This window comes from Emydura macquarii, unplaced genomic scaffold, assembly GCF_026122565.2.
Source record: "Emydura macquarii macquarii isolate MOO-44397 ecotype Brisbane River unplaced genomic scaffold, CSIRO-AGI_Emac_v2 contig_1305, whole genome shotgun sequence".
Lineage (NCBI taxonomy): Eukaryota > Metazoa > Chordata > Testudines > Chelidae > Emydura > Emydura macquarii.
In genome coordinates, this window is record NW_027131442.1 from 537,717 (window position 1) to 558,987 (window position 21,271).

The following is a 21,271-nucleotide window of genomic DNA, read 5'->3' on the forward strand; positions in this document are numbered from 1 at the left end:
CCATCAACCCCTGCCAGCCCCTGCATCTCATGGGCAGGAAGACTCCACGTCAGGGGCTGCAGCTCCCATCTCAGTCCCGGAGCAGAGGGGAGCCCCACTGGGGGTGGTGAGGGAGATGGAGAGGCTCAAGCGATAAGGAAGAGGGCGGGGGAGAGCAGTAAGCGATGAGGGGAGAGAGGAGCGAGTAGGGGGCAGGGCCACGAGGGAAGAGGAGGGGCAGGGGTGGGGCCTTGGGAGAAGAGGTGAGGCAGGGGGCAGGACCTCCAGGGGAAGAGCGGGGTGGGGGCTGGGCCTCAGGCAGAAGAGGCAGGGCAGGGGCGCAGAAAGGTTCCTGCACTCCTGCTGTGGTGTCTGGTTTTCAGAAATTAGAAAACTGAAAATTGTAATCCTCCCCCACAATGCACCCTCCTGGTCCAATCTGGAAATCCCACCTAATGTCAGTCAGTACATCACAGTCCCAAATATGGGCCCCAACATATCTCTTCTTCATGCTTGTGGCTCATGCACCTGACCCTGCTGACTAGGCCTGGGCAAGGTGTGGGGACAGAGAACTGTCCAGGAGGGGTGGTTGATGGGGCTTGGGCAGTGTGTGAAGGGGGGGGCTGAGCAGTGTTTAGGGGTACTGGTGGAGTCTGAGCAGTATCTAGGGGGTGGGTAGTGCTTAGTGTCTGAACAGGGCGCGCAGGGCGCTGAGCAGTGTCTGAACAGGGCGCTTGGAGGAGCACTTTGGACAGCCACTACCACTGCCATTGCGACTGGCCTTTGAAGGTTTTATTTGTTGCTGTAAGCCTTGTTAGTCCTAGGACATTAGCGACAAGGTGGATGAGGTAATATCTTTTATTGGAGCAACTTCTGTTGGGGAAAGAGACAAGCTTTCGAGGTCCTGAAGAAGAGCTCTGCATATGGGCAAAAGCTTGTCTCTTTCCCTAATACAAGTTGGTCCAATAAAAGATATTACCTCACCCACCTTGTCTCTTTGAAGGTTTAAGTCACTGTTGTACTCTGTATTTCAGTGGTTTACACACATGCTCTTGCACTATACTTCATGTAGCACACTTGTTATTCTTCACTTGTAAGCAAGGCACGGGTATATCTGTAACCCCTTTGCTATATTTCTTTTCCCCTGCTTTGGTTGCTTTTGTTATTAAAGGTGTTGGCTTGTGCAGTAGGTTGCTATGTGAGTTGCTTGCAAAGGAAAGAAGAGCGAGGAAGTTGTGTTGTAAAATTTTAATCAAGTTGCAAAATCTCACAGTCCCATAAAACCTAAAACCACAATAAACCAATAGTCTCAGAAAACCTATAGCAAATTGACAATTGTACAGTAGTACAGTAAAAATTGATTAACAGAGTTCAAACCATTACAAGCCCCTGTTGACCAATATATATTGGGTATATACATCACATTATCCATGTGTATTATTCACACCACATGTATTAATATGCATTAAACACACACTATTAATATAATATTATATTGTGCATATGTTTGTTTGTGTGTGCGTATATCTAGCAGTTACAAGACCTGAACTGGCGTATGTCTTTCTATAATCCTGTTCACTTATGCTAAGTATTCCATACGCCATTTTGCAAAGCTGAAGTTACCTTTGTCATTAGACTCAAGGAGCTCAATTTATTTAGCTCAACAAAGAAAACATGAAGGGGTCATTTGATCACAGTTTATAAATACCTATATGGGAAACAAAACTTTCATAATCAGGTCTTCAATCTAGCAGACAAAGGTATAACAAGATCCAATGATTGGAAGCTGAAGCTAGAAAAATTCAAATCAGAAGAAAGGCATGATTTTTTAAGAGACAGGGTAATTAGCAATTGGAACAATTTACCAAGGTTGTGGTGGAGTCTATATCTGGGAAGTGTTATGGCTTGTGTTTTAAATTAATAGATTCCAAGGCCAGAAGGGACAATTGTGATCATCTAGTCTGACCTCCTGTGTAACACAGGCCAGAGACCTGCCCCCAAATTATTCCTAGAGCATATATTTTAGAAAAAATATCCAGGAGGTAGACTAGATGACTACAATGGTCACTTTTGGCCTTTTACTCTTTGAATCTATGAAAATCATGAGAGTGTCTTAAAATCATGAAATTTTAACAATAATAAATTCTGGGTTCTCTTTAATGATGACCGTCTCATATATTCACATGACTCCAGGAGCTGAAGCATAGGAAAAACACTTAACAACCTGAGAATCATGATAAAAATCACCATAGTTGGTGGCACTCCTGATTTGGGGGATATAAACAGTCTTTTGTCCTGTAGTTCTGTAAGAATTAAAGAGGCTTTTTCATTATATCTTGTAATGATCATCGGGGTAGCATAATGTCATTTTAAGAGGAATACTGATTCTGAGAACTACATCCCTGGAAGAGAAGAGGTGTCATTGTGGTTAAGACATTGGTCTAAGACTAGTAGTGCTGTTTTCAGTTCCCACCTCTGCCACAGACTCACTGTGTATCCTCAAATGGTCACTTAATTTCTCGGTGCCTCAGTTTCCCAGCTGCAAAATTGGGAAAATTATACTTCATTGTCTATTTAGATTGCAAACTCTTTGTGTCAGGGACAGTCTCTTTCCATTTGTTTGTACAATTCTTTGCATATTAGGGCCCTGTTACTGTAATGCAAACAATAATAGTTATCACTCAAAACTAAGTGACAACAGATTTTGAGTATTGAATAATGAGCTATAGGAAAAGTTAAACTCATAACATTTCATTCAGTAATCTGGAACAGCAAACGCATGGGAGAAAATTAAGATCACTTCACTAACATTCTGCCAGCAGAAAGAGAGAATTTGTCAAAATACATTATTTATCATGAATAATTTCAATCTGTTTTCAGAAATAGCCAATTTTAGTGTACATACAGAGAGGCAGAGTTAAGGTTAAAGTGAACCATATTTTTGTTTACTTTTCAAAGTTCATATTTCAACATTAATTTTTCACTAATTTAGTGTTTTCATCTTAATTTCAATATATTTGGTTTTGGAACCAAAATACATGTAAGAAAAGTCACCAAATTATCCACATTTTAGTGTAATCGAATCACAGTAACTTTCTCCATGAGTTTCTAGGACAGTGAATTCTAGAGAATGGCTGTATGCTGCAGATTGTAGAATTTCTTTTTGTGGTCCAAAACTGATATCCTTTGAAATCACATGGAGCACTATTCATGTATAACAGAGAGTTAAAGAGAAGAAGTAATCTCTTCTCTTCTATACAGAAATAAATAGAGATGACTGGGAATTTTTGATGAATCATTTTTTCATCAAAAAATACCAGTTTATTGAAACTAAAACTGTTCAATGAAAAGGGCTGGGTTTGATGAATCTCCTTGATCATATCTCCAAAAAGAATATTTTAAGGAAACAAGTTTCAAAATTATCAAATTGTTTCCTTTTGATATTTTCACAATGAAAAATTTCAGTTTTCCCATTCAAAATTACTTTTTTTTCAAAATTCAAGATAATTAGGCTGAAAAAAAGGTTTAAGAAAAAAGGGTCAAAATGAAACATTTCAAAATTATCCAACAAAACATTTTGATCTGAAATGAAAAAAAAAACAACATTTTTTGGTTCCCAAATATTTTTGAGATTTTGACTTTCCATCATGGTTTGAAATGGGAAAAAACCTCAAACTCTCAAAAATGGTGTTGGGATGGGAAAACCATTTCCTGCCCAGCTCTAGAAATAAACAGATGACTGAAGAGCACCTGGCTGTCATGTCATCTAGAGAAGAGAGAAGAAATGAAGATAAGAAATGAGAAACATATAGAGGCACATCCTGGTATTCTTCTACAGCAAGAGGCAGCGTGGCCTAGTTGACAGAGCATGAACATCAGGAGACCTGTGTTCTGTTCTCACTTGTGACTTTGTGCAACTCACTTCACCTCTCTGTCTTTCTGTTTCCCCACAGAACCTCTGGCATTTATTTGGCTAATTATATTTAAGGTACGAGGGATAGGGATCTCTTTATGTGTGTGTGTGTGTGAGCATGTATGCACACGTGCCCCGGTGCACACAGTTCCTAAATGGGGCCCCTAATCTTGGTTTGGGTCTAGGTGCTACTATAATATAAATACTAGCATAGAGGACACACAGCCACTGATTGTTAGGGTAATGCACAGTCAAGGCGTACACTATTACTGGACAATTGAAGGAGAGTGTGGATGAACGCCTTCTAATACTTCTGAGCTATGTGTGCCTTTACCACCTCTGTGTTAGACGGCTGCAGTCACGCTGCCTACGGGTGAATGTCAGCATTACATGGACCTACTCATTCTTTCAGCATGAAGCAGCTTGCTTCTCAAACAAGAAAGGAGGGTGTGATTATGTCACTCGGGTGCCTCCTGACTGGTTCACAATTTGCTTCCGGACCAAATTCAGTATCCTAGTTCTGATCTACAGGGCCCTAAATAGTTTAAGGCTTTCCTGTCTCAGAGACCTCCGTGCCATCTGCACCCCACCGCGACAATGGTACTTAACAGGGATAATGCTACTAGAGAAGCCCATGGGTAGACTCTTCTGTGCTTGGGATAATATTCCCAGTGGCAGGTGCCCAACTGTGGAATTCCTTACAAAGTCCAAGTGTGACTATGTCCAGATCAACATGAAAAATACACATTTTTTCTAAAAACTTCCTCTTGTTACACTATCTTCCTGCAAACATCGCTCTTTGGGGGTCAGGAGAGAAGAAACAGGGAGAAGGAAATAAAGGGAGGAGAAGAGAAAATAAAAATAAGAATCACTTGTGTGAGCATGATAATTTTCTCTCTATCGCTCTCCGCAGGGCGTCCTTCACCTCCTTGTTTCGCAGGCTGTAGATCATGGGGTTCAGCAGGGGAATCACCACTGTAGAGAACACGGAAGCCACTTTATTCTCATCAACTGCAGAACTAGAACTAGGTCGTAGATATATAAGGACAAAGCTCCCATACAATATCATGACGGCGGTCAGGTGGGAGGTGCAGGTGGAGAAGGCTTTGCGCCTGCCTTCGGCCGAGCGGATCCTCAGGATGGTGGCCAGAATGTAGGCGTAGGAGACAGTGATGAACAGCTGGGTGGTTATCATATTGAAGCCAGCTAATACAAACATCACAATTTCATTGATGCGAGTGTCGGTGCAGGAGAGCACAAATAGTGGGGGGCCATCACAGTAGAAATTATTGATGATATTGGGGCCACAGAAAGACAATCGTAACATGGTGCTTGTGTGTATGATGGAGTTTAGAGACCCAGCAAGGTATGAACCTGCTACCAGCCAGACACAGAGCCTCCGTGACATGATGGTTGTATAGAGCAGTGGGTTACATATTGCTACATAACGGTCATACGCCATTGCAGCCAGGAGGTAAATCTCAGTGGTGGCAAAAATTGCATAAAAATAGAACTGAGTAAGACAGCCCGCAAAAGAAATGACTCTCCTCTTTGCTAACAGGTCCAGCAGCATCTTGGGACTGATGGTGCATGAATAGCAAATGTCTAAGAAGGACAAGTTATTGAGGAAAAAGTACATGGGGGTGTGAAGTTGTGAGTCAATCCTAATTAACAAGATCATCCCAAGATTCCCCATCATAGTGAGCAGGTAGGTCATTAGAAACAACAAAGCAAGGGTGAACTTCAGCTCTGGAAGATCTGTGAGTCCTGAGAAGATAAACAGGGTCACCTGGGTATCATTTCCGTCAGCCATTTTTATGGCTTGTAAACTCTGTTGAGAGACACAGACGAAGAGAGAGACACAGAAAAGAGCTGAGATAATTCTGGGTTCAGGTATAAATGTCAGAAGTGAGAAGCTGATGTGATCTTCGAGGTTATATACAGAAGACGACATTGGATTGATAACATTACTGCCTATAATCTAGTGATTTTACCGTAAATCAAGAATATAATTTTAGGTAGGAACTATAAGTGCAAGTTAACCGTAAGTGCAAGATGTGCGATGACTGCATGATTGTACGTTCTTAAGTTGACACAGCCATCTTATGATACCTGCTAGGGCAAATATCTATAGCTATAACTATCTGTCTAAGGCCTCCTGTTGTCCTTATATCCTCCAGTTTATATATAGACTACGCAGAATACTATTGGCAGCAGTGGAAGCTTCACCTAACCCCCTGTGTCACCTTTGTCTTCTCCCCTCAGCATCTCCTCAAGAATATCCATTGGGGTAGTTGTGACTTCAACCCTATACAAAAACACAACCTATGGGGAGGGACCATTTGGTTTGTACCCCTTCGAACTAGGACTGTGGATGTGGATAATTCTCTAGACACCCTTTTCCCTTCACTTCCTCTCATTAGTGGTTCACTGGTGTTCAGACACTATGGCAATGAAAATGGTCTTAGAACCTATATAGAATAGGGGAATTGCTCTTTTTGAGGCAGTCTGCAGGAAACTACACACAAAACTGAGATTTGTAGAATCTTATTAAAATTCATGAGCAAATTGTAGTAAAACTATATGAAAGTTTGAAGGAAATACCTAGCTTTACACAGCTTGTAGGTTAAACTGAATGAAGTACTCTTGTCTTAGTTATAGACTGATAAAAGGAATATCCATCCATTACTTTTCTAGAACATTATGTTCACTGTGCTGTGCTTTATACTAGTTACCTATTAGTTTCATTAGGTAGTTTCACTACCTCTGAGAGCCCGTTTGAAGGGTCGATTATGCTCTTTAAAGAACTGAAAGGTCTTCCTCCCAATCACCCCAAAGATCCTTCCCCCCCTTATTTTCTGTCACGGCCATCAAGAACAGCCAGTTTCCTCTTCCTTCGGCACTGGAAATTTCACTGGCAGTTAATGTCCCCAGCTGTGGAACTCTCTCCCTTGCATGGGTTTCCAGATCCTACAAAGTGTCCATCTCAAAAGGCTGAAACTGTCATTTCAGGGACAGTCTGATATTCCTCTGCATGCAAGGGCACTGAGATTCTGAGTAAAGGCAGGTAGATATCAAATACTGGCTTCTCCTACCTGCTTGCAGAGCAGAGGGACATTTCCACACCGCCTCCATAGCTCCATCCCCTCATAAGGAGGTGGGAACTATATTGACTTCTTGTGGCTTTGGGACCTACTCCCTATGCTCCAGGTCTCAGGAGCTCAGGTGTAGAGAGAAGAAATAATTACAGGCAGCTTTATGTCTTCCAAACTGACAGTTCTTTCCACACAGACTGTTTGGAATTAAAGTTTCTGCCACTGGGAGATCTTCCTTTTCATGATCTTGTGCCTGGTGTCGGCTATTTCCCCTGATTTACGCTCTGTGTGGTGGTCATTGCTCCAGTCACACAGTCACAGCTTTCTATACATGTCCTGGGATTTCAATCACCAAGGGCCAGTCTGAGACAATTTCAGACTGGCCAGAGTCTCCTTCTCATCCCTGACTGTGTGCGTCTCTGGCTCACACATGTACACAGATTCTCATGCTGTTATACACAACTGTGACGCACTGTCACCAGGGCTCAGAAGTCTCATGGCAGAATGGAGCAAGAACCCAAGAGTCCCAGTGGTCTACTCCAGCCAGCATAATTCATACTTTGCTCTGACATCTTCATGGGCCATTCCTCTGTCTAATATCCACATGGCAGCCAATAGCTTCCTCCATACAGCTAAATTCAGCCCTTCTATAAACAGGTGTGTCTGGGCACCATTTTAATATCATAGTCCACTTAACAGTGAGATTTAAACCCAGGATTTTACATGCTAAAAGTATGAACCACTACCTCAGGAGTGAAAAGAGCAATTCTCAAAATGTGTGACCCGTACCTCTGATTGTCTATGTGCTACAGTGAGGTGGAACGTGGGTCAGTTCTGAACAAAGACTGGTCTTCCAAACTAGCTCAGTAAATCGAAACATGAATAATCAGACAGAAAGAATAGGCAAGCTGGGGGTGGGGAGCACATGTTTAATTAAGATACATTTGTTTTAAGGTGTTTAGGATGTGATAGACAGAAATCCACAGACAGTAACACAGAAGGAATGCTTTATGAGTGCAGCTGGCTGCATAGTGCATATGTAGTGGGGGAAATAATGTTGCCTTTGAATCAGGGGCATAGTTAGAGTGGGGGGGGCAATCACTCTGTCACAGCCCAGATTGACTCCCCCTTTGTAGACAGTCATCAGGCTTCTGTATTGGACCCAGACTTCGGGAGCTTCATACCGCTAAGCCCATTGGGTCTGAGCAGTGCCCAGGCACTGTTTCTAAGTCCGGCCCCTCAGACACACTTCTGGGGTGCAGACTCCCTATGCGGTACCCCCTTTTCTTGAGTTGTGGGACCCTGCAGTCCAACTACCCAAGGCGCCACGGTCAGTGCTGAGCCCCCTACTCTTCCCTCTTTAGCTTATGCACAGTGTCCCCAAGCCATGTTGGCACGCTGGCTTGCAGTATAACCTTTTGGAGACCACATGGCAGCTAAACCAAGGAACTTGCAAAGCGGCTTCTTAAACACTGAGAAGCACAAGAGATCTATATATTTACAGAAAAATATTAAACACCAGAAGGCAAACCCCTCCCTCCAGGGTCCCCACGGTCTTCTGAGTTTTGGGCAGTGTTTTTCAAGGAGTCCAGAGCCCTCCCCTCCTTTCTCCTGCTCAGTCATCTCATTCTGGCAATGGCATGCCCACTTTGTGAGAGAGGGTCTCTATTTAAAACCAGTTTCTAGCACCTTGTGCGCCTTCTCACTTTCCACTGTGGGATTTTTCCATTCTCCAGCCCTCCTTGGGATAACTGGCAGAGAGTCATAAACAGTCAATAGCTCAGCTGGGTTGCCTTCATTGTGCCAACAAGGCAAGGCTGTTAAGAGTTGATGGCCCTTGTTGACTAATATACGCTGGCTAGCATACATATATATTATGCTGGTAATACTATCCCCAATAGATATAGTCCAAGCGTTTAAGAATGCACATTATTAAGTATCAATATAGCAATTATATAGCCCAAATTGGCCTATACCGTCATTATAATCCTGTTCATTTATGCTAAGTATCCCATAACACCTTGCATTAACTGTGTTATGGGATACATTGGCTTAAGTAGATAAGAAAAAGGTCAGTATCAGGCCATATGATTGTTTCCTCATAGCAACAGAAAGGAAGCAACCCTCACAAACCTATTTGTCCTGCTACAGGCCTAGAAGGTCTCTTCATGCCCCTCAGTTCCTGGAATGCAAGTGCTCAGAGCAAAGGTTAGGGTGTATCGTGATCTGGAATGCATGGGTTCAGAACAAAAGAGAAAGGGGTACACCATGATGCCAGAAACACACAGATAAAAAGTGGATTAACGGAATCCAGTTTCAAGTGATGTATATCATACCTTTTACTGGTGAACAAGTAGGGTGTAAAAAGATGGCTTTAGAGAAGTACCTTTGGGGAGCACACCTTCTGCATCAGGAGGTTTTTCAGCCATTTTTGGCTTTTTTACACTTTACAAATTGCTCTGAGATGGATAGGTGCAACTAGCTCAAAAAGTGGCTCATGGTCCATGTTACAACATTGCAGAAAAAGTGGGAAATGTTTGGCTAAAGACACTAAGGCAAATTCTTATCATCGTACCAGGGGCTCTGTAATGGTCCTGCATAACAGGCACTTGTATCTGTTCATCCAACAGCTCTCTGCATAGTATATGGAACTCATTTAATCTGCATGGAAGAATAAAAGGTTGGGTTGACAGTTCTGGACTTTCAATGGGAGACTTCTGGGTGCCCTAATATTTGAAATATGAGGCTTAGGCCACCACTTGCCCCTGAGTAGAAATGAGAGCTTTTTCTTGGGTTCATAGATTTTAAAGCCAGAGAGATACATTATTCTGATCTCCAGGCCAAGATATTTCACTCAGTAGTTCCCATATGTAGCCCATGTTTTGTAGCTAGAACATATTCTCAGTCAGATTCTGCATAAATGGTTTTGGGTGAGCAAAACCTGTTTAAACAGGTAAATAATTGAAGCAGAGATAAAATTTCCCCTCTTATAACAAACACTTTTTCCAATGATGCAGCTCTTCACTACATTTGAAATATATCCCAACTCTAACAAACGACAGCCAGAAACTGATGTTGCCTCAGTCATTCCAACTGGTGCAAATCATGATTTTCCTTGTCTATACTTGGGATGTGTTTCACTGCAGCTATACCAATCAACTGCTGGAATCAGGGCAAATTCCCTTGTAGTCAAGGCCAGGGAGTCAAAGTCAGGAATGTTCCTCAACTCACCATTTTCCTGGAGTTCAGGAAATTCCTTCCATTAGTCTGAGCGATGCGGGTGACAGAATGACTTCCAGTTTGGATTTCACAGGGGAATTGGCATCAAACCACTTTTCCTTACTCCACAGCAGTTACTTTATACTGATGTCCCTTTGATGGGGTTGGGACATCAATTCCATTTCAAGAAAACTCATATTATCATACTCATTCATCCTGTAGGTGATTTACATCAGGGATTTGTGACCATGGGACCTGTCCCAGAAGAACCCCAGAGCTCATCTGCATGCATGCAAAGTGATGGCAATTAAATTCACACCTCCCCTATTGAAAATGAAATGCACACAGAAGTATTTTTGTAAAGTTTTTTTTAAATTAGGACAATTTTTTCTCCTGTTTTTTGGGCTCTAGAGAATAAAGTGAAACTTTGTACATTTTTAATGATGGGAAATGATAGTTATTAGTGAACTTGATGAGTTTATTTGGGTGAGGCACATGTATTGTGTTAAATTTCCAACTGTATTTACCCTATGCTTGCGTAGAGCAAAAGGAAATGTTCAATTTAAAAATAACATCAGCCAGTACATTAATCCAAGTGACTCCATCTAATAAGCTGAGTTCTCAGAGTTAAAGTAGCGCTGTCATATTATAAAGGAATTTCCAATGGATTTGTACATTGCTGCCTTCTGCTGGGTGGGATGTCAGACATGACCCCACATATAATGGCCAAGATTTTCAAAAGCAACTAGCAATTCTGGGTGCTTCCATTCCTGGAGGCCTAGCTTCCAAAAATCTTAAAGAAGCCTGACTTTCTGGAGAGTAGGTACTCAGTACTTTCTGAAAATCCCTGCAAAGTGTTTCAGGTTGGGCACCTAAAAATCACGAGTCCTGTATAAAAATCTTAACCATTGTAGAGAACAGGCAGGAGGGAATGAAAAAGCATGGAATGTTAAAATTGCAACAAAATATATTCAGTGATGACAGCCACCAACTACCCAAGCAGCAGACTTTTTGCAAATACCCTTATTAACACCAACCCAACAGAGTAATGGGGTGTGGTAATAGTGATTCTCAGAGTTGATCTGTCCAGGTGCATGGGGCAGTTGGCACCTATCAGATTCATTATTTCAGCCTGTCTGCAGGCTCAGGCAGACAATTTGCTTATGCTCAGGGAATACTTTCAGGATTTTCTCAGCAACCATGAAAGCTAGAAACATATATTCCAGCTTTTGGAATCCTATAATAATGTCAGAATCTCAGCTTTTTTCATGACATTATTAGATGATTCAAAAAGCTGGATGTCTAGGTGCATATTTACAGAGCCTATGCTTTAAGCTGCCCTGATCAGAGATAATTACCTTACAATTGTCCTGTGAGGGTACCACTCACATAATACTTTGGCTTTCCTACTATCTATTGTAATATATGTGTATTCAATATACATAGTACGTCTTTTATATGTTGGAACTGCATCATACATGTGACTGATGTTGGAGATTTGTAACTAATATGGAGATAGATACTATAACTGGATTTAAATGAACAGCTGTATAGTCTTTGTGATCTCTACTAAAAATTGAATAGAGCCTATGGAAAAGTGAAGATAATGAAATGAATAAAATTCTTTTAATCACCCTCTTTCTTAAAGTAACAATAGGTTCCTCTCTTTGATCACTTGGGGTTGAAATGGTAATACCTTTTTAAACCTCAAAGAACTGCAGGAAAAAAGAGTGTTTTTATCTTCTGAATGATTCAGCGAAGACTATAAAACATAAAATAAACTGTATTTAAAAATGCACGACATCAGAACAGACTACCAATCCATGTAGCCCATTATCCTGCTCACAAGGGCAGTCAGAAACTGAGTATTAAGGAGTAAGGGGGAATGATACAACAATACACCTGATAAATTCTGCAATACTGTTCCTGACAGGGGAATTCTTCTGTCATTATGGGACTGTTTGAGAATGAGGGATTCAATGATTCCAACTGCACTCTCCCAAGTGTGCCTCCAAATTTTTGTTCAAGAGTTTGGGTATAATTTACCCATTGGATAAACCAAGAGGCATATTCTCCAAGTGCAAGGAATAAACTTTCCTCTTCAACATTTTTCTCAGGGTGTCCTTCACCTCTTTGTTCCTCAGGCTGTAGATGAGGGGGTTCAGCATGGGAGTCACCACCGTGTAGAACACGGAGGCTACTTTGTCTAGTTTCTGTGATTGTCTGGAACTTGGTCGGGAATACATGGACGCAAGTGCCCCATAGAAGATGGTGACAGCCATCAAGTGAGAGGCACAGGTGGAGAAGGCTTTGCGTCTGCCCTCGGCAGAGAGGACCCTCAGGATGGTATCCAGGATGCAGATGTATGAGATAAGGACGGTCAGGTTAGTCGTGATCATATTGAAGCCAACAACTACAAACATCACAATGTCGTTGACATGGGTGTCAGAGCAGGACAGTGCGAAGAGAGGGGGACCTTCACAATAAAAATTATTGATGACATTGGGCCCACAGAAAGACAGTCGTAATGCAATACTTGTGTGCACCAGAGCATTCAGAATCCCAGCCATATACGAGCCAGCCACCAATAGAGCACAGACTCTGGTGGACATGACAACTGTGTAGAGCAGTGGGTTACAGATGGCCACGTAACGGTCATACGCCATCACAGCCAGGAGGTAGCACTCAGTTGTGGCAAAGACAGCATAAAAATAAAACTGTGTAAAGCACGCAGCATAAGAAATGACTTTCCTTTCTGCTAAGAGGTCTGCCAGCAACCTGGGAGTGATGGATGATGAATAGCAAATGTCTAAGAAGGACAAGTTGCTGAGGAAAAAGTACATGGGTGTGTGGAGTCGGGGGTTGACCCTGATTAACACGATCATCCCGAGATTCCCCACGAGGGTAATAACAAAGATCAGTAGAAACATCATGAAGAGGGGGACCTGCAGATCTAGCCGATCCGTGAATCCTGTGAAAATGAACTCAGTGACTTGGGTCCAATTTCTCTCCTCCATTTTAATAACACATAGTTGCTCTGGGGAAAAGGAGATGGAGAGAAAAAAACATGGTCAGCATCATCTCAATTATTTTCATTCACATAGAAATAACAGAATTTTTGGAAAATGATGTGATTTTCTGATGGGGAAGCACAAGATTCAGAGGGAGCAGGTGCAGAATGATATGATCAATGTATATTAGAACATTCAACAAAACAATGTACGTGAAGGAATGTGTTTCTAAAAGATACACTCTGGTTCAACCACAAATTCTTGGGCTTGATGATGCCATTTGTGTATTAAGGAAGAATAGTTCCAACCACTGAAGGCTTGACTTGGAAAGGGCCAGATGCCTGTATACACAGGAGGTGCAACAAAAAAACTACAATAGTTCCTTCAGCTTAAAAAAAATCTATAAGGAAGAGGAATGAGAGCTTCAGACACCAGCAGGAGAAAAGGATATAGCCAGTAGTGAAAGGAAGGGAAAGATTCAGTTTAGACATGTAAACAAGCTTAAGGAAATTCAAAACCCTAAGTTTACTGAGTAAAACAAATAATAATAAAACATTCATTTGGGTTTCTCACTGTGGAAAAACAGACATCATAGTTAAGTTTGAGGTGGAGGTTTCAGTTTAATTTTGCATAGTACTGAGGATGGTAACTATTACTGAAACTACATATCTCATTTCTGAGATATAAAGGGGGACAATAAGAAGGATTCTTTTTAATATATTAGGAACAAAAGAAATCCTAGTACTGGTATAGGTCTGTTACTATATATGGATAGTAAAATTGTCAGTGATTATGCTGAAAGAATAGACATGTTCAATAAATATTTCTATATTCTGTGTTTCTGAAAAAGCTAAATGATATAGTCACATCTTACAGACATAATGAAATACTTTCTGTTAAAAAAGTAACCAGTTTAAGAGCAACTGCTAAAGTAAACATCTTCAAGATCAAATAGCTTGTAACCAAGAGTATTAAAATAATTGGCCTACATTTTTAAACCACAACTATTGATAATTAACAAATCTTGGAACACTGAGAAAGTGTCTCAGAAATAAAGAAAAGTTAATCTTGCACAAATATTTGAAAAGAGATATTTTAAAATACTTTAAAAGGAAGCCCTGGCTGTGTATAGTTTGGTGAGCATAATATCAAGAAAACCAAGGAAAAGCTGAAAAGGGATGCAGTCACTAAAGAGTTAAAGATGGTACTATTATTAATGGCAATCAACATCATTTTATAGAAAATAGGTCTTATCAAGCAAACTTGATCCTGTTTTTTGATGAGATCAAAATTTTGGTCGACAAAGGTAACTGTGTTGACATAATATATTTAGCAATAAAGGTGGGTGAGGTAATATTTTTCATTGCACCAACTTCTGTGGGTGAAAGAGACATGCTTTTTGAGCTACACCTGAAGAAGAGCTCTGTGTAGCTCAAAAGCTTGTCTCTTTCACCCACAGAAGTTGGTCCTCTAAGAGACCCCATCGCCTTTGTCTCACTAATATCCTGCGACCAACATGGCAACAGCAACGCTGCAAATGATATACTTAGACATTTGATTTAGTACCACACAACATTCTGATTTTAAAAAATACTACTATTCAAAACAAATGCAACACATATTAAGTGACTTAAGAACGGCCTAAAAGACAGATTTCAAAAAGTAATTGTAAATGAGGAACCATCATTTATGAGGCATATTTCTAGTGGGATCTATTCTTGGCCCAGAACTAGACAAAATCTATATCAATTATATGGAAGGAAACATAAAATCAGCACTGAAAAAATTGGCAGATGTCACAGAAATGGATGGAGAGATAAATAAAACGATACAGGCAGATCAGTTCTGTAGAGAGATCTGGGCTGCATGAGAAGTTGAGCTTATGTGAGCCATATGTTTAATAAACCTAAATGCAAGATTATACATCTAGGGATGGGGGTTGTGTTTTGGAAAGCAGGATGTCAGAAATGGATTTAGGAGTCTTAGTTGATAATTCACTAAACGTGAGTTTACAGTGTGTTGCGGCAGCTAAAACAGCAAATGCACGCCTTGGATAATAAGCAGAAGAATTTCAAGTAGGAGTAAGGAGGTGGTTTTGCCACTGTATGTGGCCTTAGTGAAACTATTTCTTGGGTCTGTGTTTTTAAAAGGATGTTGCAAATTGGAAAGGGTGCAGGGAAGAGCTACAAGAAAGATTTGAGGTCCAGAAAACTTCAGTTCTTCTGTTCTTATTACAGCTCTCTGCTGGTAGAGAGAAGAATGATAAATTGTCAGGTACATGTGTGAATTTGAGGGTGTTTGACTCATAATAATAGCAATGATGAGTAAATACTCATCAAACATTAGTTAGAGATCCCATGAAAAGAGAGATTTGATTTGTATGGCATGTATTAAGAGGTGCAGCAGGCAATGCATGTTTACAGGCACTGGAAAGAAAAGTTTATGGCAGAAGAACATGAGGCAGAAAAAAGAAGATCTTGAATGAATGATGTTGTACCCTGGGTGGATCAAAAGAACTATTCATCCACAAAAAGAATAGCAGAGGACAGTACAGAAGAATTACCAAGATTGTAAACCTCCAGTAATGGAGATGTCACGTGAGAAGAAGAAATACTATTTTGCGTTTACAAAGCAACATGTTCTCTAGCTACAGCTCTCAGTGTGGAGATACCACTGGTATGGAGAAAAGCAGCTGGACCAAATTTCTTAACAACATGTTGCAAAATTGTGCCCTGTGACCCATCCGTGACTAGGGTAGACCACCTGAAAATGCGAAGGTCAGGGCAGGCTGCAAAAGGAGAGCAGATTCTCCCGACACTGGTGCATGACACAGAAGTCAGACTTCCCAACCAGCCACAAACAGTGCTTTTGATTCCTCACATTGGTTATCAAGAAGCTAAAACAAAATATACAGAGCCCCCTTTACTGCATTTCAGTCTCTGGCTCCCAATCAGCCATTAGGTCCAGTAAAGAGACCAGTTATTTAAATCTCTATGCTCTTTATCAAAAAGGTTTCTCCTGACCCCAAAGAGTCAGGCACAGTACCAGTTCAATATAAGTTTAGATCTTACCCAAAACACCACACTGTCAGCCAATCCTTTAGTAAATACAACTAAAGACTAAAGATTTATTATAAAAAGGGGGAAAAAAACAAGAAGAGAGTTGTTAAATGGTCAAAGAAATCAGATACATACAAATTATTTGAAAGTCCATATAAATCGGGTTTTCAATAGAATTGTGGAGTATGCAGGCTTGTACAGTCCCTCTGGTGTACATCCATTACCTGGATGGGTCTCAGTCCTTTGTTTCAGAGTTTCAGTTGTAGATGAGTAGTTGACCAGAGGTAGGTGAAGACTAACGACTGAAGACTGACAACTGAAGACAAAATGGATGTGATGTAGCTACTTTTTATGTCCATTGGTGTTTGCTATGCTGCTTGTGGAAATTTACAGAAATAAGAGGGAGTCCAGGGTCACATGAGTAAATCCTGGTGATTCATCAGGTGTACTCTTGGTTTCTCTCCCTGGGTCCATTGAACCTATGAGTTTCCTTAATGGGCCATTAAGCAGACTAGTGCTGCAGCCATCTTGTCTGGGGTGTCATCCAGAAACACAGCACAAGTTGAAATACAAATACATCAAACAGATCCATAACTTCCAAAGCAAATATGACACAGGAGCATAAACAATATCATCATACTTAGCAAATTATAACTTGTCTAATGGTACCTGACATGGCCTATCTCATATGAATTATTATAATTTTGACATATGGATGTTAAATAATATCAGAAATGGTCCCCCTAATCCCTCCAGTGTCACATGCCCAAGAACAGGAAACTTTAGACCCAAGATAATGGATCAAGTTGCTGCTGACATGGGCTCTTTAGCCCTCCTGCAGAGCAGGTAGCACCTCCATTTGTATGAACTGAATCATAAGATCTCCATCTGGCAGCATGCATAGTATTCAGCGTATCTGCACCAGAAAAACAAGAGTTAAATTTAAAGTTCTGGTGGGCTATAAAATAATGACACCTGGGATTCCAGGAGTTTCACACTCAGCAGAAACGATTGCTTGTTCTCAGACAGGTTCTGTATGGACAAATTAAAGTTTAAGTCCCTTCATGTTTGAAACATGTCATGTTCTGGTGTGCAGTACAGACCAGTGAGTGGTTGTGTCACCAAATGTGACATTGCCATAGTTGAACCAGGATTTACACACAGCTTGCCCTTTTAACTGAGATTTATACTTTAAGCAACGGTGAAACATTTTAAAGTATTCTCAAGAGCAGAGGCTGGAAGTAGTCAATGTAAGGTTACAGTTTGTTATTTTCTGTTTGCTTATTTCAGGTGAGAGCACAGAACAGAAGCAGGGGCAAGATGAGCAAAGAACCATATGCCAAATATACCAGAAAAGAGTAAGAAGAATTATGCTCAGATTGCTGCATATTCTATGCTTGAAAAAAAAACAGATGAGTTAAAAAGCATCCTCATGGATTAAGACAAATTACATGCTTTCTGGAGTCCATCTGAGGTCCCTGTGTCCATAGAATCTGGAGGGAACAGATCCTCTAGCTTACAAGTGCAGAATGGATGCAGCTGGAGAGAGAGAGAATGCAGCTGGCAACCCTTTGAATCCAACATAAACAGGAAGAGAACAAAAAGAAAAGTCGACATGAACTCAAAATGTGGGGGCTAAGGGTGGAAAATTTCACCTCTTGTGACAGCTCAATTCTTCAGTGTAATTTAGGCTAAAAGTGATGTATAAAGATCTCCAAAACTCACCTGTTTCCTCAAAATATGTGAGCACTCTCTGCTATTCTAAGATATGTAGGTACCACACAGCAGCTCCCAATCTGAACTCAAATTAGGGGAACTGATAGCAACCCTCCTTTTCCTGAGGTTGACATTCAAAGCAAGAATCATCTCCCTATAATGTAAGGTGTAAGGCCACTCTGATGGAACTCAATGCTTCTCTAATTTACCTTCAGGAGAGAACAAGGGATATAATCACTGGCTTTGGAGTTACGTCATGCTGGAGATTCCTCTTGAGAGCGTGGGACTTTGGGAGCTGTTCCCTGATGTGTCCCAGAACTCAGGTGTGAAGACACTAAGCAAAAGGCAATTATCTTCATCTCTTTGTAGTTGAAAATAGAGAGCAAACGTATAGGCTTGTGTAAATGTTTTTAATTTCACTCCTGTGGTTTTCCCCCTAGAATCCTAGGAGAATGAATTAAAACTAGATGGAGATAAAGAATGGCCCTGTGGTTAAGAGCTAGCATAGGACTTAGGGAACCTGGTTCTCTCCTCTGCCATAAACTATGTATGTAACTGAGAGTATGTCTGGACCGCACGTAGTCTTAGACTCAGGTTTGGGCCCAAGCCTTCCTTCTGTCCATACACAAATCAGTCTGGATCAGCAAGTATTCAGGACCTGGGCCCTGCTAGAGGGGTGAGTCAGAGCCTGAGTCCTGCTGTGACTCAGGTCTGAGTGCTGTCATCTGTGCAGTGCAGACATGGTTCCAGCCTCACACCTGAGTCAGAAAGTTTGTGCAGTGCAGTATCATGCCAGCACGGCTGTGAGACAAATTATGTGCCCTCACCTCACATCAATTATATTTTCACCCCAAACCCCTCATTCCCCCTTGCCTCCATCTCCACATCTGTCACTTGCCCTCATCACACCTCTCTTCTTTATGAAGTTCTGAGGATTCTTCACCTCATCCTCACCCTTTCCTGTCATGACGGGTGGGCATCTCCAGAGCATCTTCAGAGTATAGGGATGCAGATAGGAGGGGAAAGGATCAAAGGATCCTTCCCATTGCTCCCAGGAAGGGAGGAGGGACTGGAGAAGCCATGAGCTGTTGGACTCTTTCTGCTCCCTCCTCAACCTTACCCTCCTTTGAAAAGGATCAGCCACTCCTTCCCCTCTGGAACTGAGAAAAGTTTTTGGGGAGGATGGGCTAGCACCCTGTGTGATACACTGTATCCCAAAGCAGCACACTGAAAACCCCATAGTCATTGTTTCTGTACGGTTGTAATCATTCATATGAAGTATGTCACGTAAAATATCTGATGAAAGATTGTAATCTGCTAAAACCCGTTGTGCTTTCAAAATATGCATATCACTAGTATATATCATATAATAAGATTTTGCTGTTATTACAATATGTTAAAAGATTGCTAGTATCAGCAAAGGAGTTGTAAACAAAGGATTTACAATACAATGACACTGCACAAAACTATACAATAGAGATTGTTCAACTCTGTGGCTCAATTGCATGGGAGGATATGGTCAAAAAGAAGAAACAGAGGCTGCATGCCTGATCCTCTCTCATCCCCTATCTATGCAGAAAGGAACAGGAACCCTGGAAAACTAGGAGACTGGACCGAGGCTTGGGAGAAGCCTGAATACTGAGAACAGGAACATTCAAGTGGGGTGAGAAAACTGCCTAATCCAGATGCTGCCTAATTTTAGAGGTTTAAAATTTAGATTGTGTGTTTATTTTATTTTCTTTGGCACCTATCTCTAATCTCTTATGCCTGCCACTTGTACTCACTTCAAGTCCACCTTTATGTAGTTAATAAGCCTGTTTTACATTCTTAACTTAAGAAATGTGTGTTTCAGTAAAGTGCTTGGAAAAATCCACACTCAGTGAACAAAATCTGGCATGTCTTCTCCACACTGAGGGAGGGACAAACCAGGTGATACACTTACTGGTCAGACTTCTGACCAGGGCAACTTTGGGGATCAAGGCAGGGAAGTGGGGTGACCAGGCTCATGCCTGTCTCTGTGAGATTCATGAGTGGCTCTGGGAGCGTTTATACAATCTAGCTGAATGTAGAGTTCCACCTACTGTTGGGCTGAGTGATAACAGCAGCTGTAGGGGATTGCTGCTTGTCACTAGCAAAGTAGTGTGGAAGACAACCCAGTCTGGAGAGTTAAGGGGGTGCAGCAGTACCCTACTCCCAGGTGGCACCCCGACGGAACCCGTCACACCCTGCAACAGCTCTGATTGGCTGCTCTTCCCCAGGAGGCAGAGCCATGGGGAAGCCAGCCAAACACAGGGTGGGCAGGGCTGAACCTTGTGTAATAGAGGGACCATCCTGTGTTATGAGACTGGCTCCAGCAGGGGCTAAAATAGCAATAACTGGCAACACTGCCCCCCCAAAATTGACCCATGACCCTGATCCCACCATTTATTACACGCACAAAATGTTGAGCAATGTAGTGTGTCACCATACAATTTTTCTGTTATTGTGTGGGTGCTGGACTAAAACTGTTTGAGAGCCTGGTTTCGGGAGCCTCTCCCCTGAAAGAGCCCATTTGAATGTTGCCCAGGTTAGTCGTGTCTAAGCATCACTAAAGCTATGGCTGTGCAGTGGTACATTTGGGATAATAGCTACTCAGAGTCTGGAGGCAAACTGGAAATGTAATAACTGCTTTTTATTAAGAGTTCAATTCCACTAGCTGCATTGGAGTGCCCTCTGATCACCAGTGAGTACTTTCCACTCATTTCCAGCCACACAGCAATCACATCAAGATATTGCATGGAAACACACTCCGCTGGGGAAATGCAAGTATACTTGCCAAGGCAAGTGGCAGCAGACCAGAGCTGAGCATACATTTGTGGACCACTCTACAGCACACAGTGGCACATTGATGACACCGTGAGGTCAACAGGAAACTGTGCAAGGCCTTTGTGACCCACCCGTGGCTAGGGTAGGCATCCCAAGGTCAGGGCAGGCTGCAAAAGGAGAGCAGATTCTCCCAACACTGGTGGGTGACACTGAAGTCAGACTTCCCAACCAGCCACAAACAATGCTTCTGATTCCCCACACTGGTTATAAAGAAGCTAAAATAAAAATATCCACAGCCCCCTTTATTGCATTTCAGTCTCTGGCTCCCAATTAGCCACTAGGTCCAGTAAAGAGATCAGTTATTTAAACTCTACGCTCTTTACCAAAAAGGTTCTCCTGACCCCAAAGGGTCAACCACATTACCAGATCAATATGTTTGGATCTTACCCAAAATACCATGCTGCCAGCCAATCC

At 41.7% G+C, this 21,271-nt stretch overlaps 2 protein-coding genes across 2 annotated transcripts; both read right to left on the minus strand.

The window, feature by feature from the left end:
* Positions 1 to 4,760: 4,760 nt before the first annotated feature.
* LOC137154880 (olfactory receptor 5G9-like) lies at positions 4,761 to 5,705 on the minus strand. The gene has a single exon (XM_067550727.1). It carries the CDS (start codon positions 5,703 to 5,705, stop codon positions 4,761 to 4,763), a length of 945 nt encoding a protein of 314 aa, XP_067406828.1.
* Positions 5,706 to 9,892: 4,187 nt separating this feature from the next.
* On the minus strand, positions 9,893 to 13,223 carry LOC137154846 (olfactory receptor 5AP2-like). The gene is made up of 2 exons (XM_067550695.1): positions 12,300 to 13,223; positions 9,893 to 9,928 (listed from the first exon to the last, which is right to left on the minus strand). Exons 1-2 carry the CDS (start codon positions 13,221 to 13,223, stop codon positions 9,893 to 9,895), a joined length of 960 nt encoding a protein of 319 aa, XP_067406796.1.
* Between the last annotated feature and the right edge of the window lie 8,048 nt (positions 13,224 to 21,271).

Excerpts from the sequence above, each read along its gene's own strand:
- LOC137154880 (XM_067550727.1), bottom strand. The coding sequence starts at position 5,705 with ATGGCTGACGGAAATGATACCCAGGTGACCCTGTTTATCTTCTCAGGA.
- LOC137154846 (XM_067550695.1), bottom strand. The coding sequence starts at position 13,223 with ATGGAGGAGAGAAATTGGACCCAAGTCACTGAGTTCATTTTCACAGGA. Across the intron at positions 9,929-12,299 it reads GAAAAATGTTGAAGAGGAAA|GTTTTGCTCACCCAAAACCA; the intron begins GTTTATTCCTTG and ends CTGTTTAAACAG.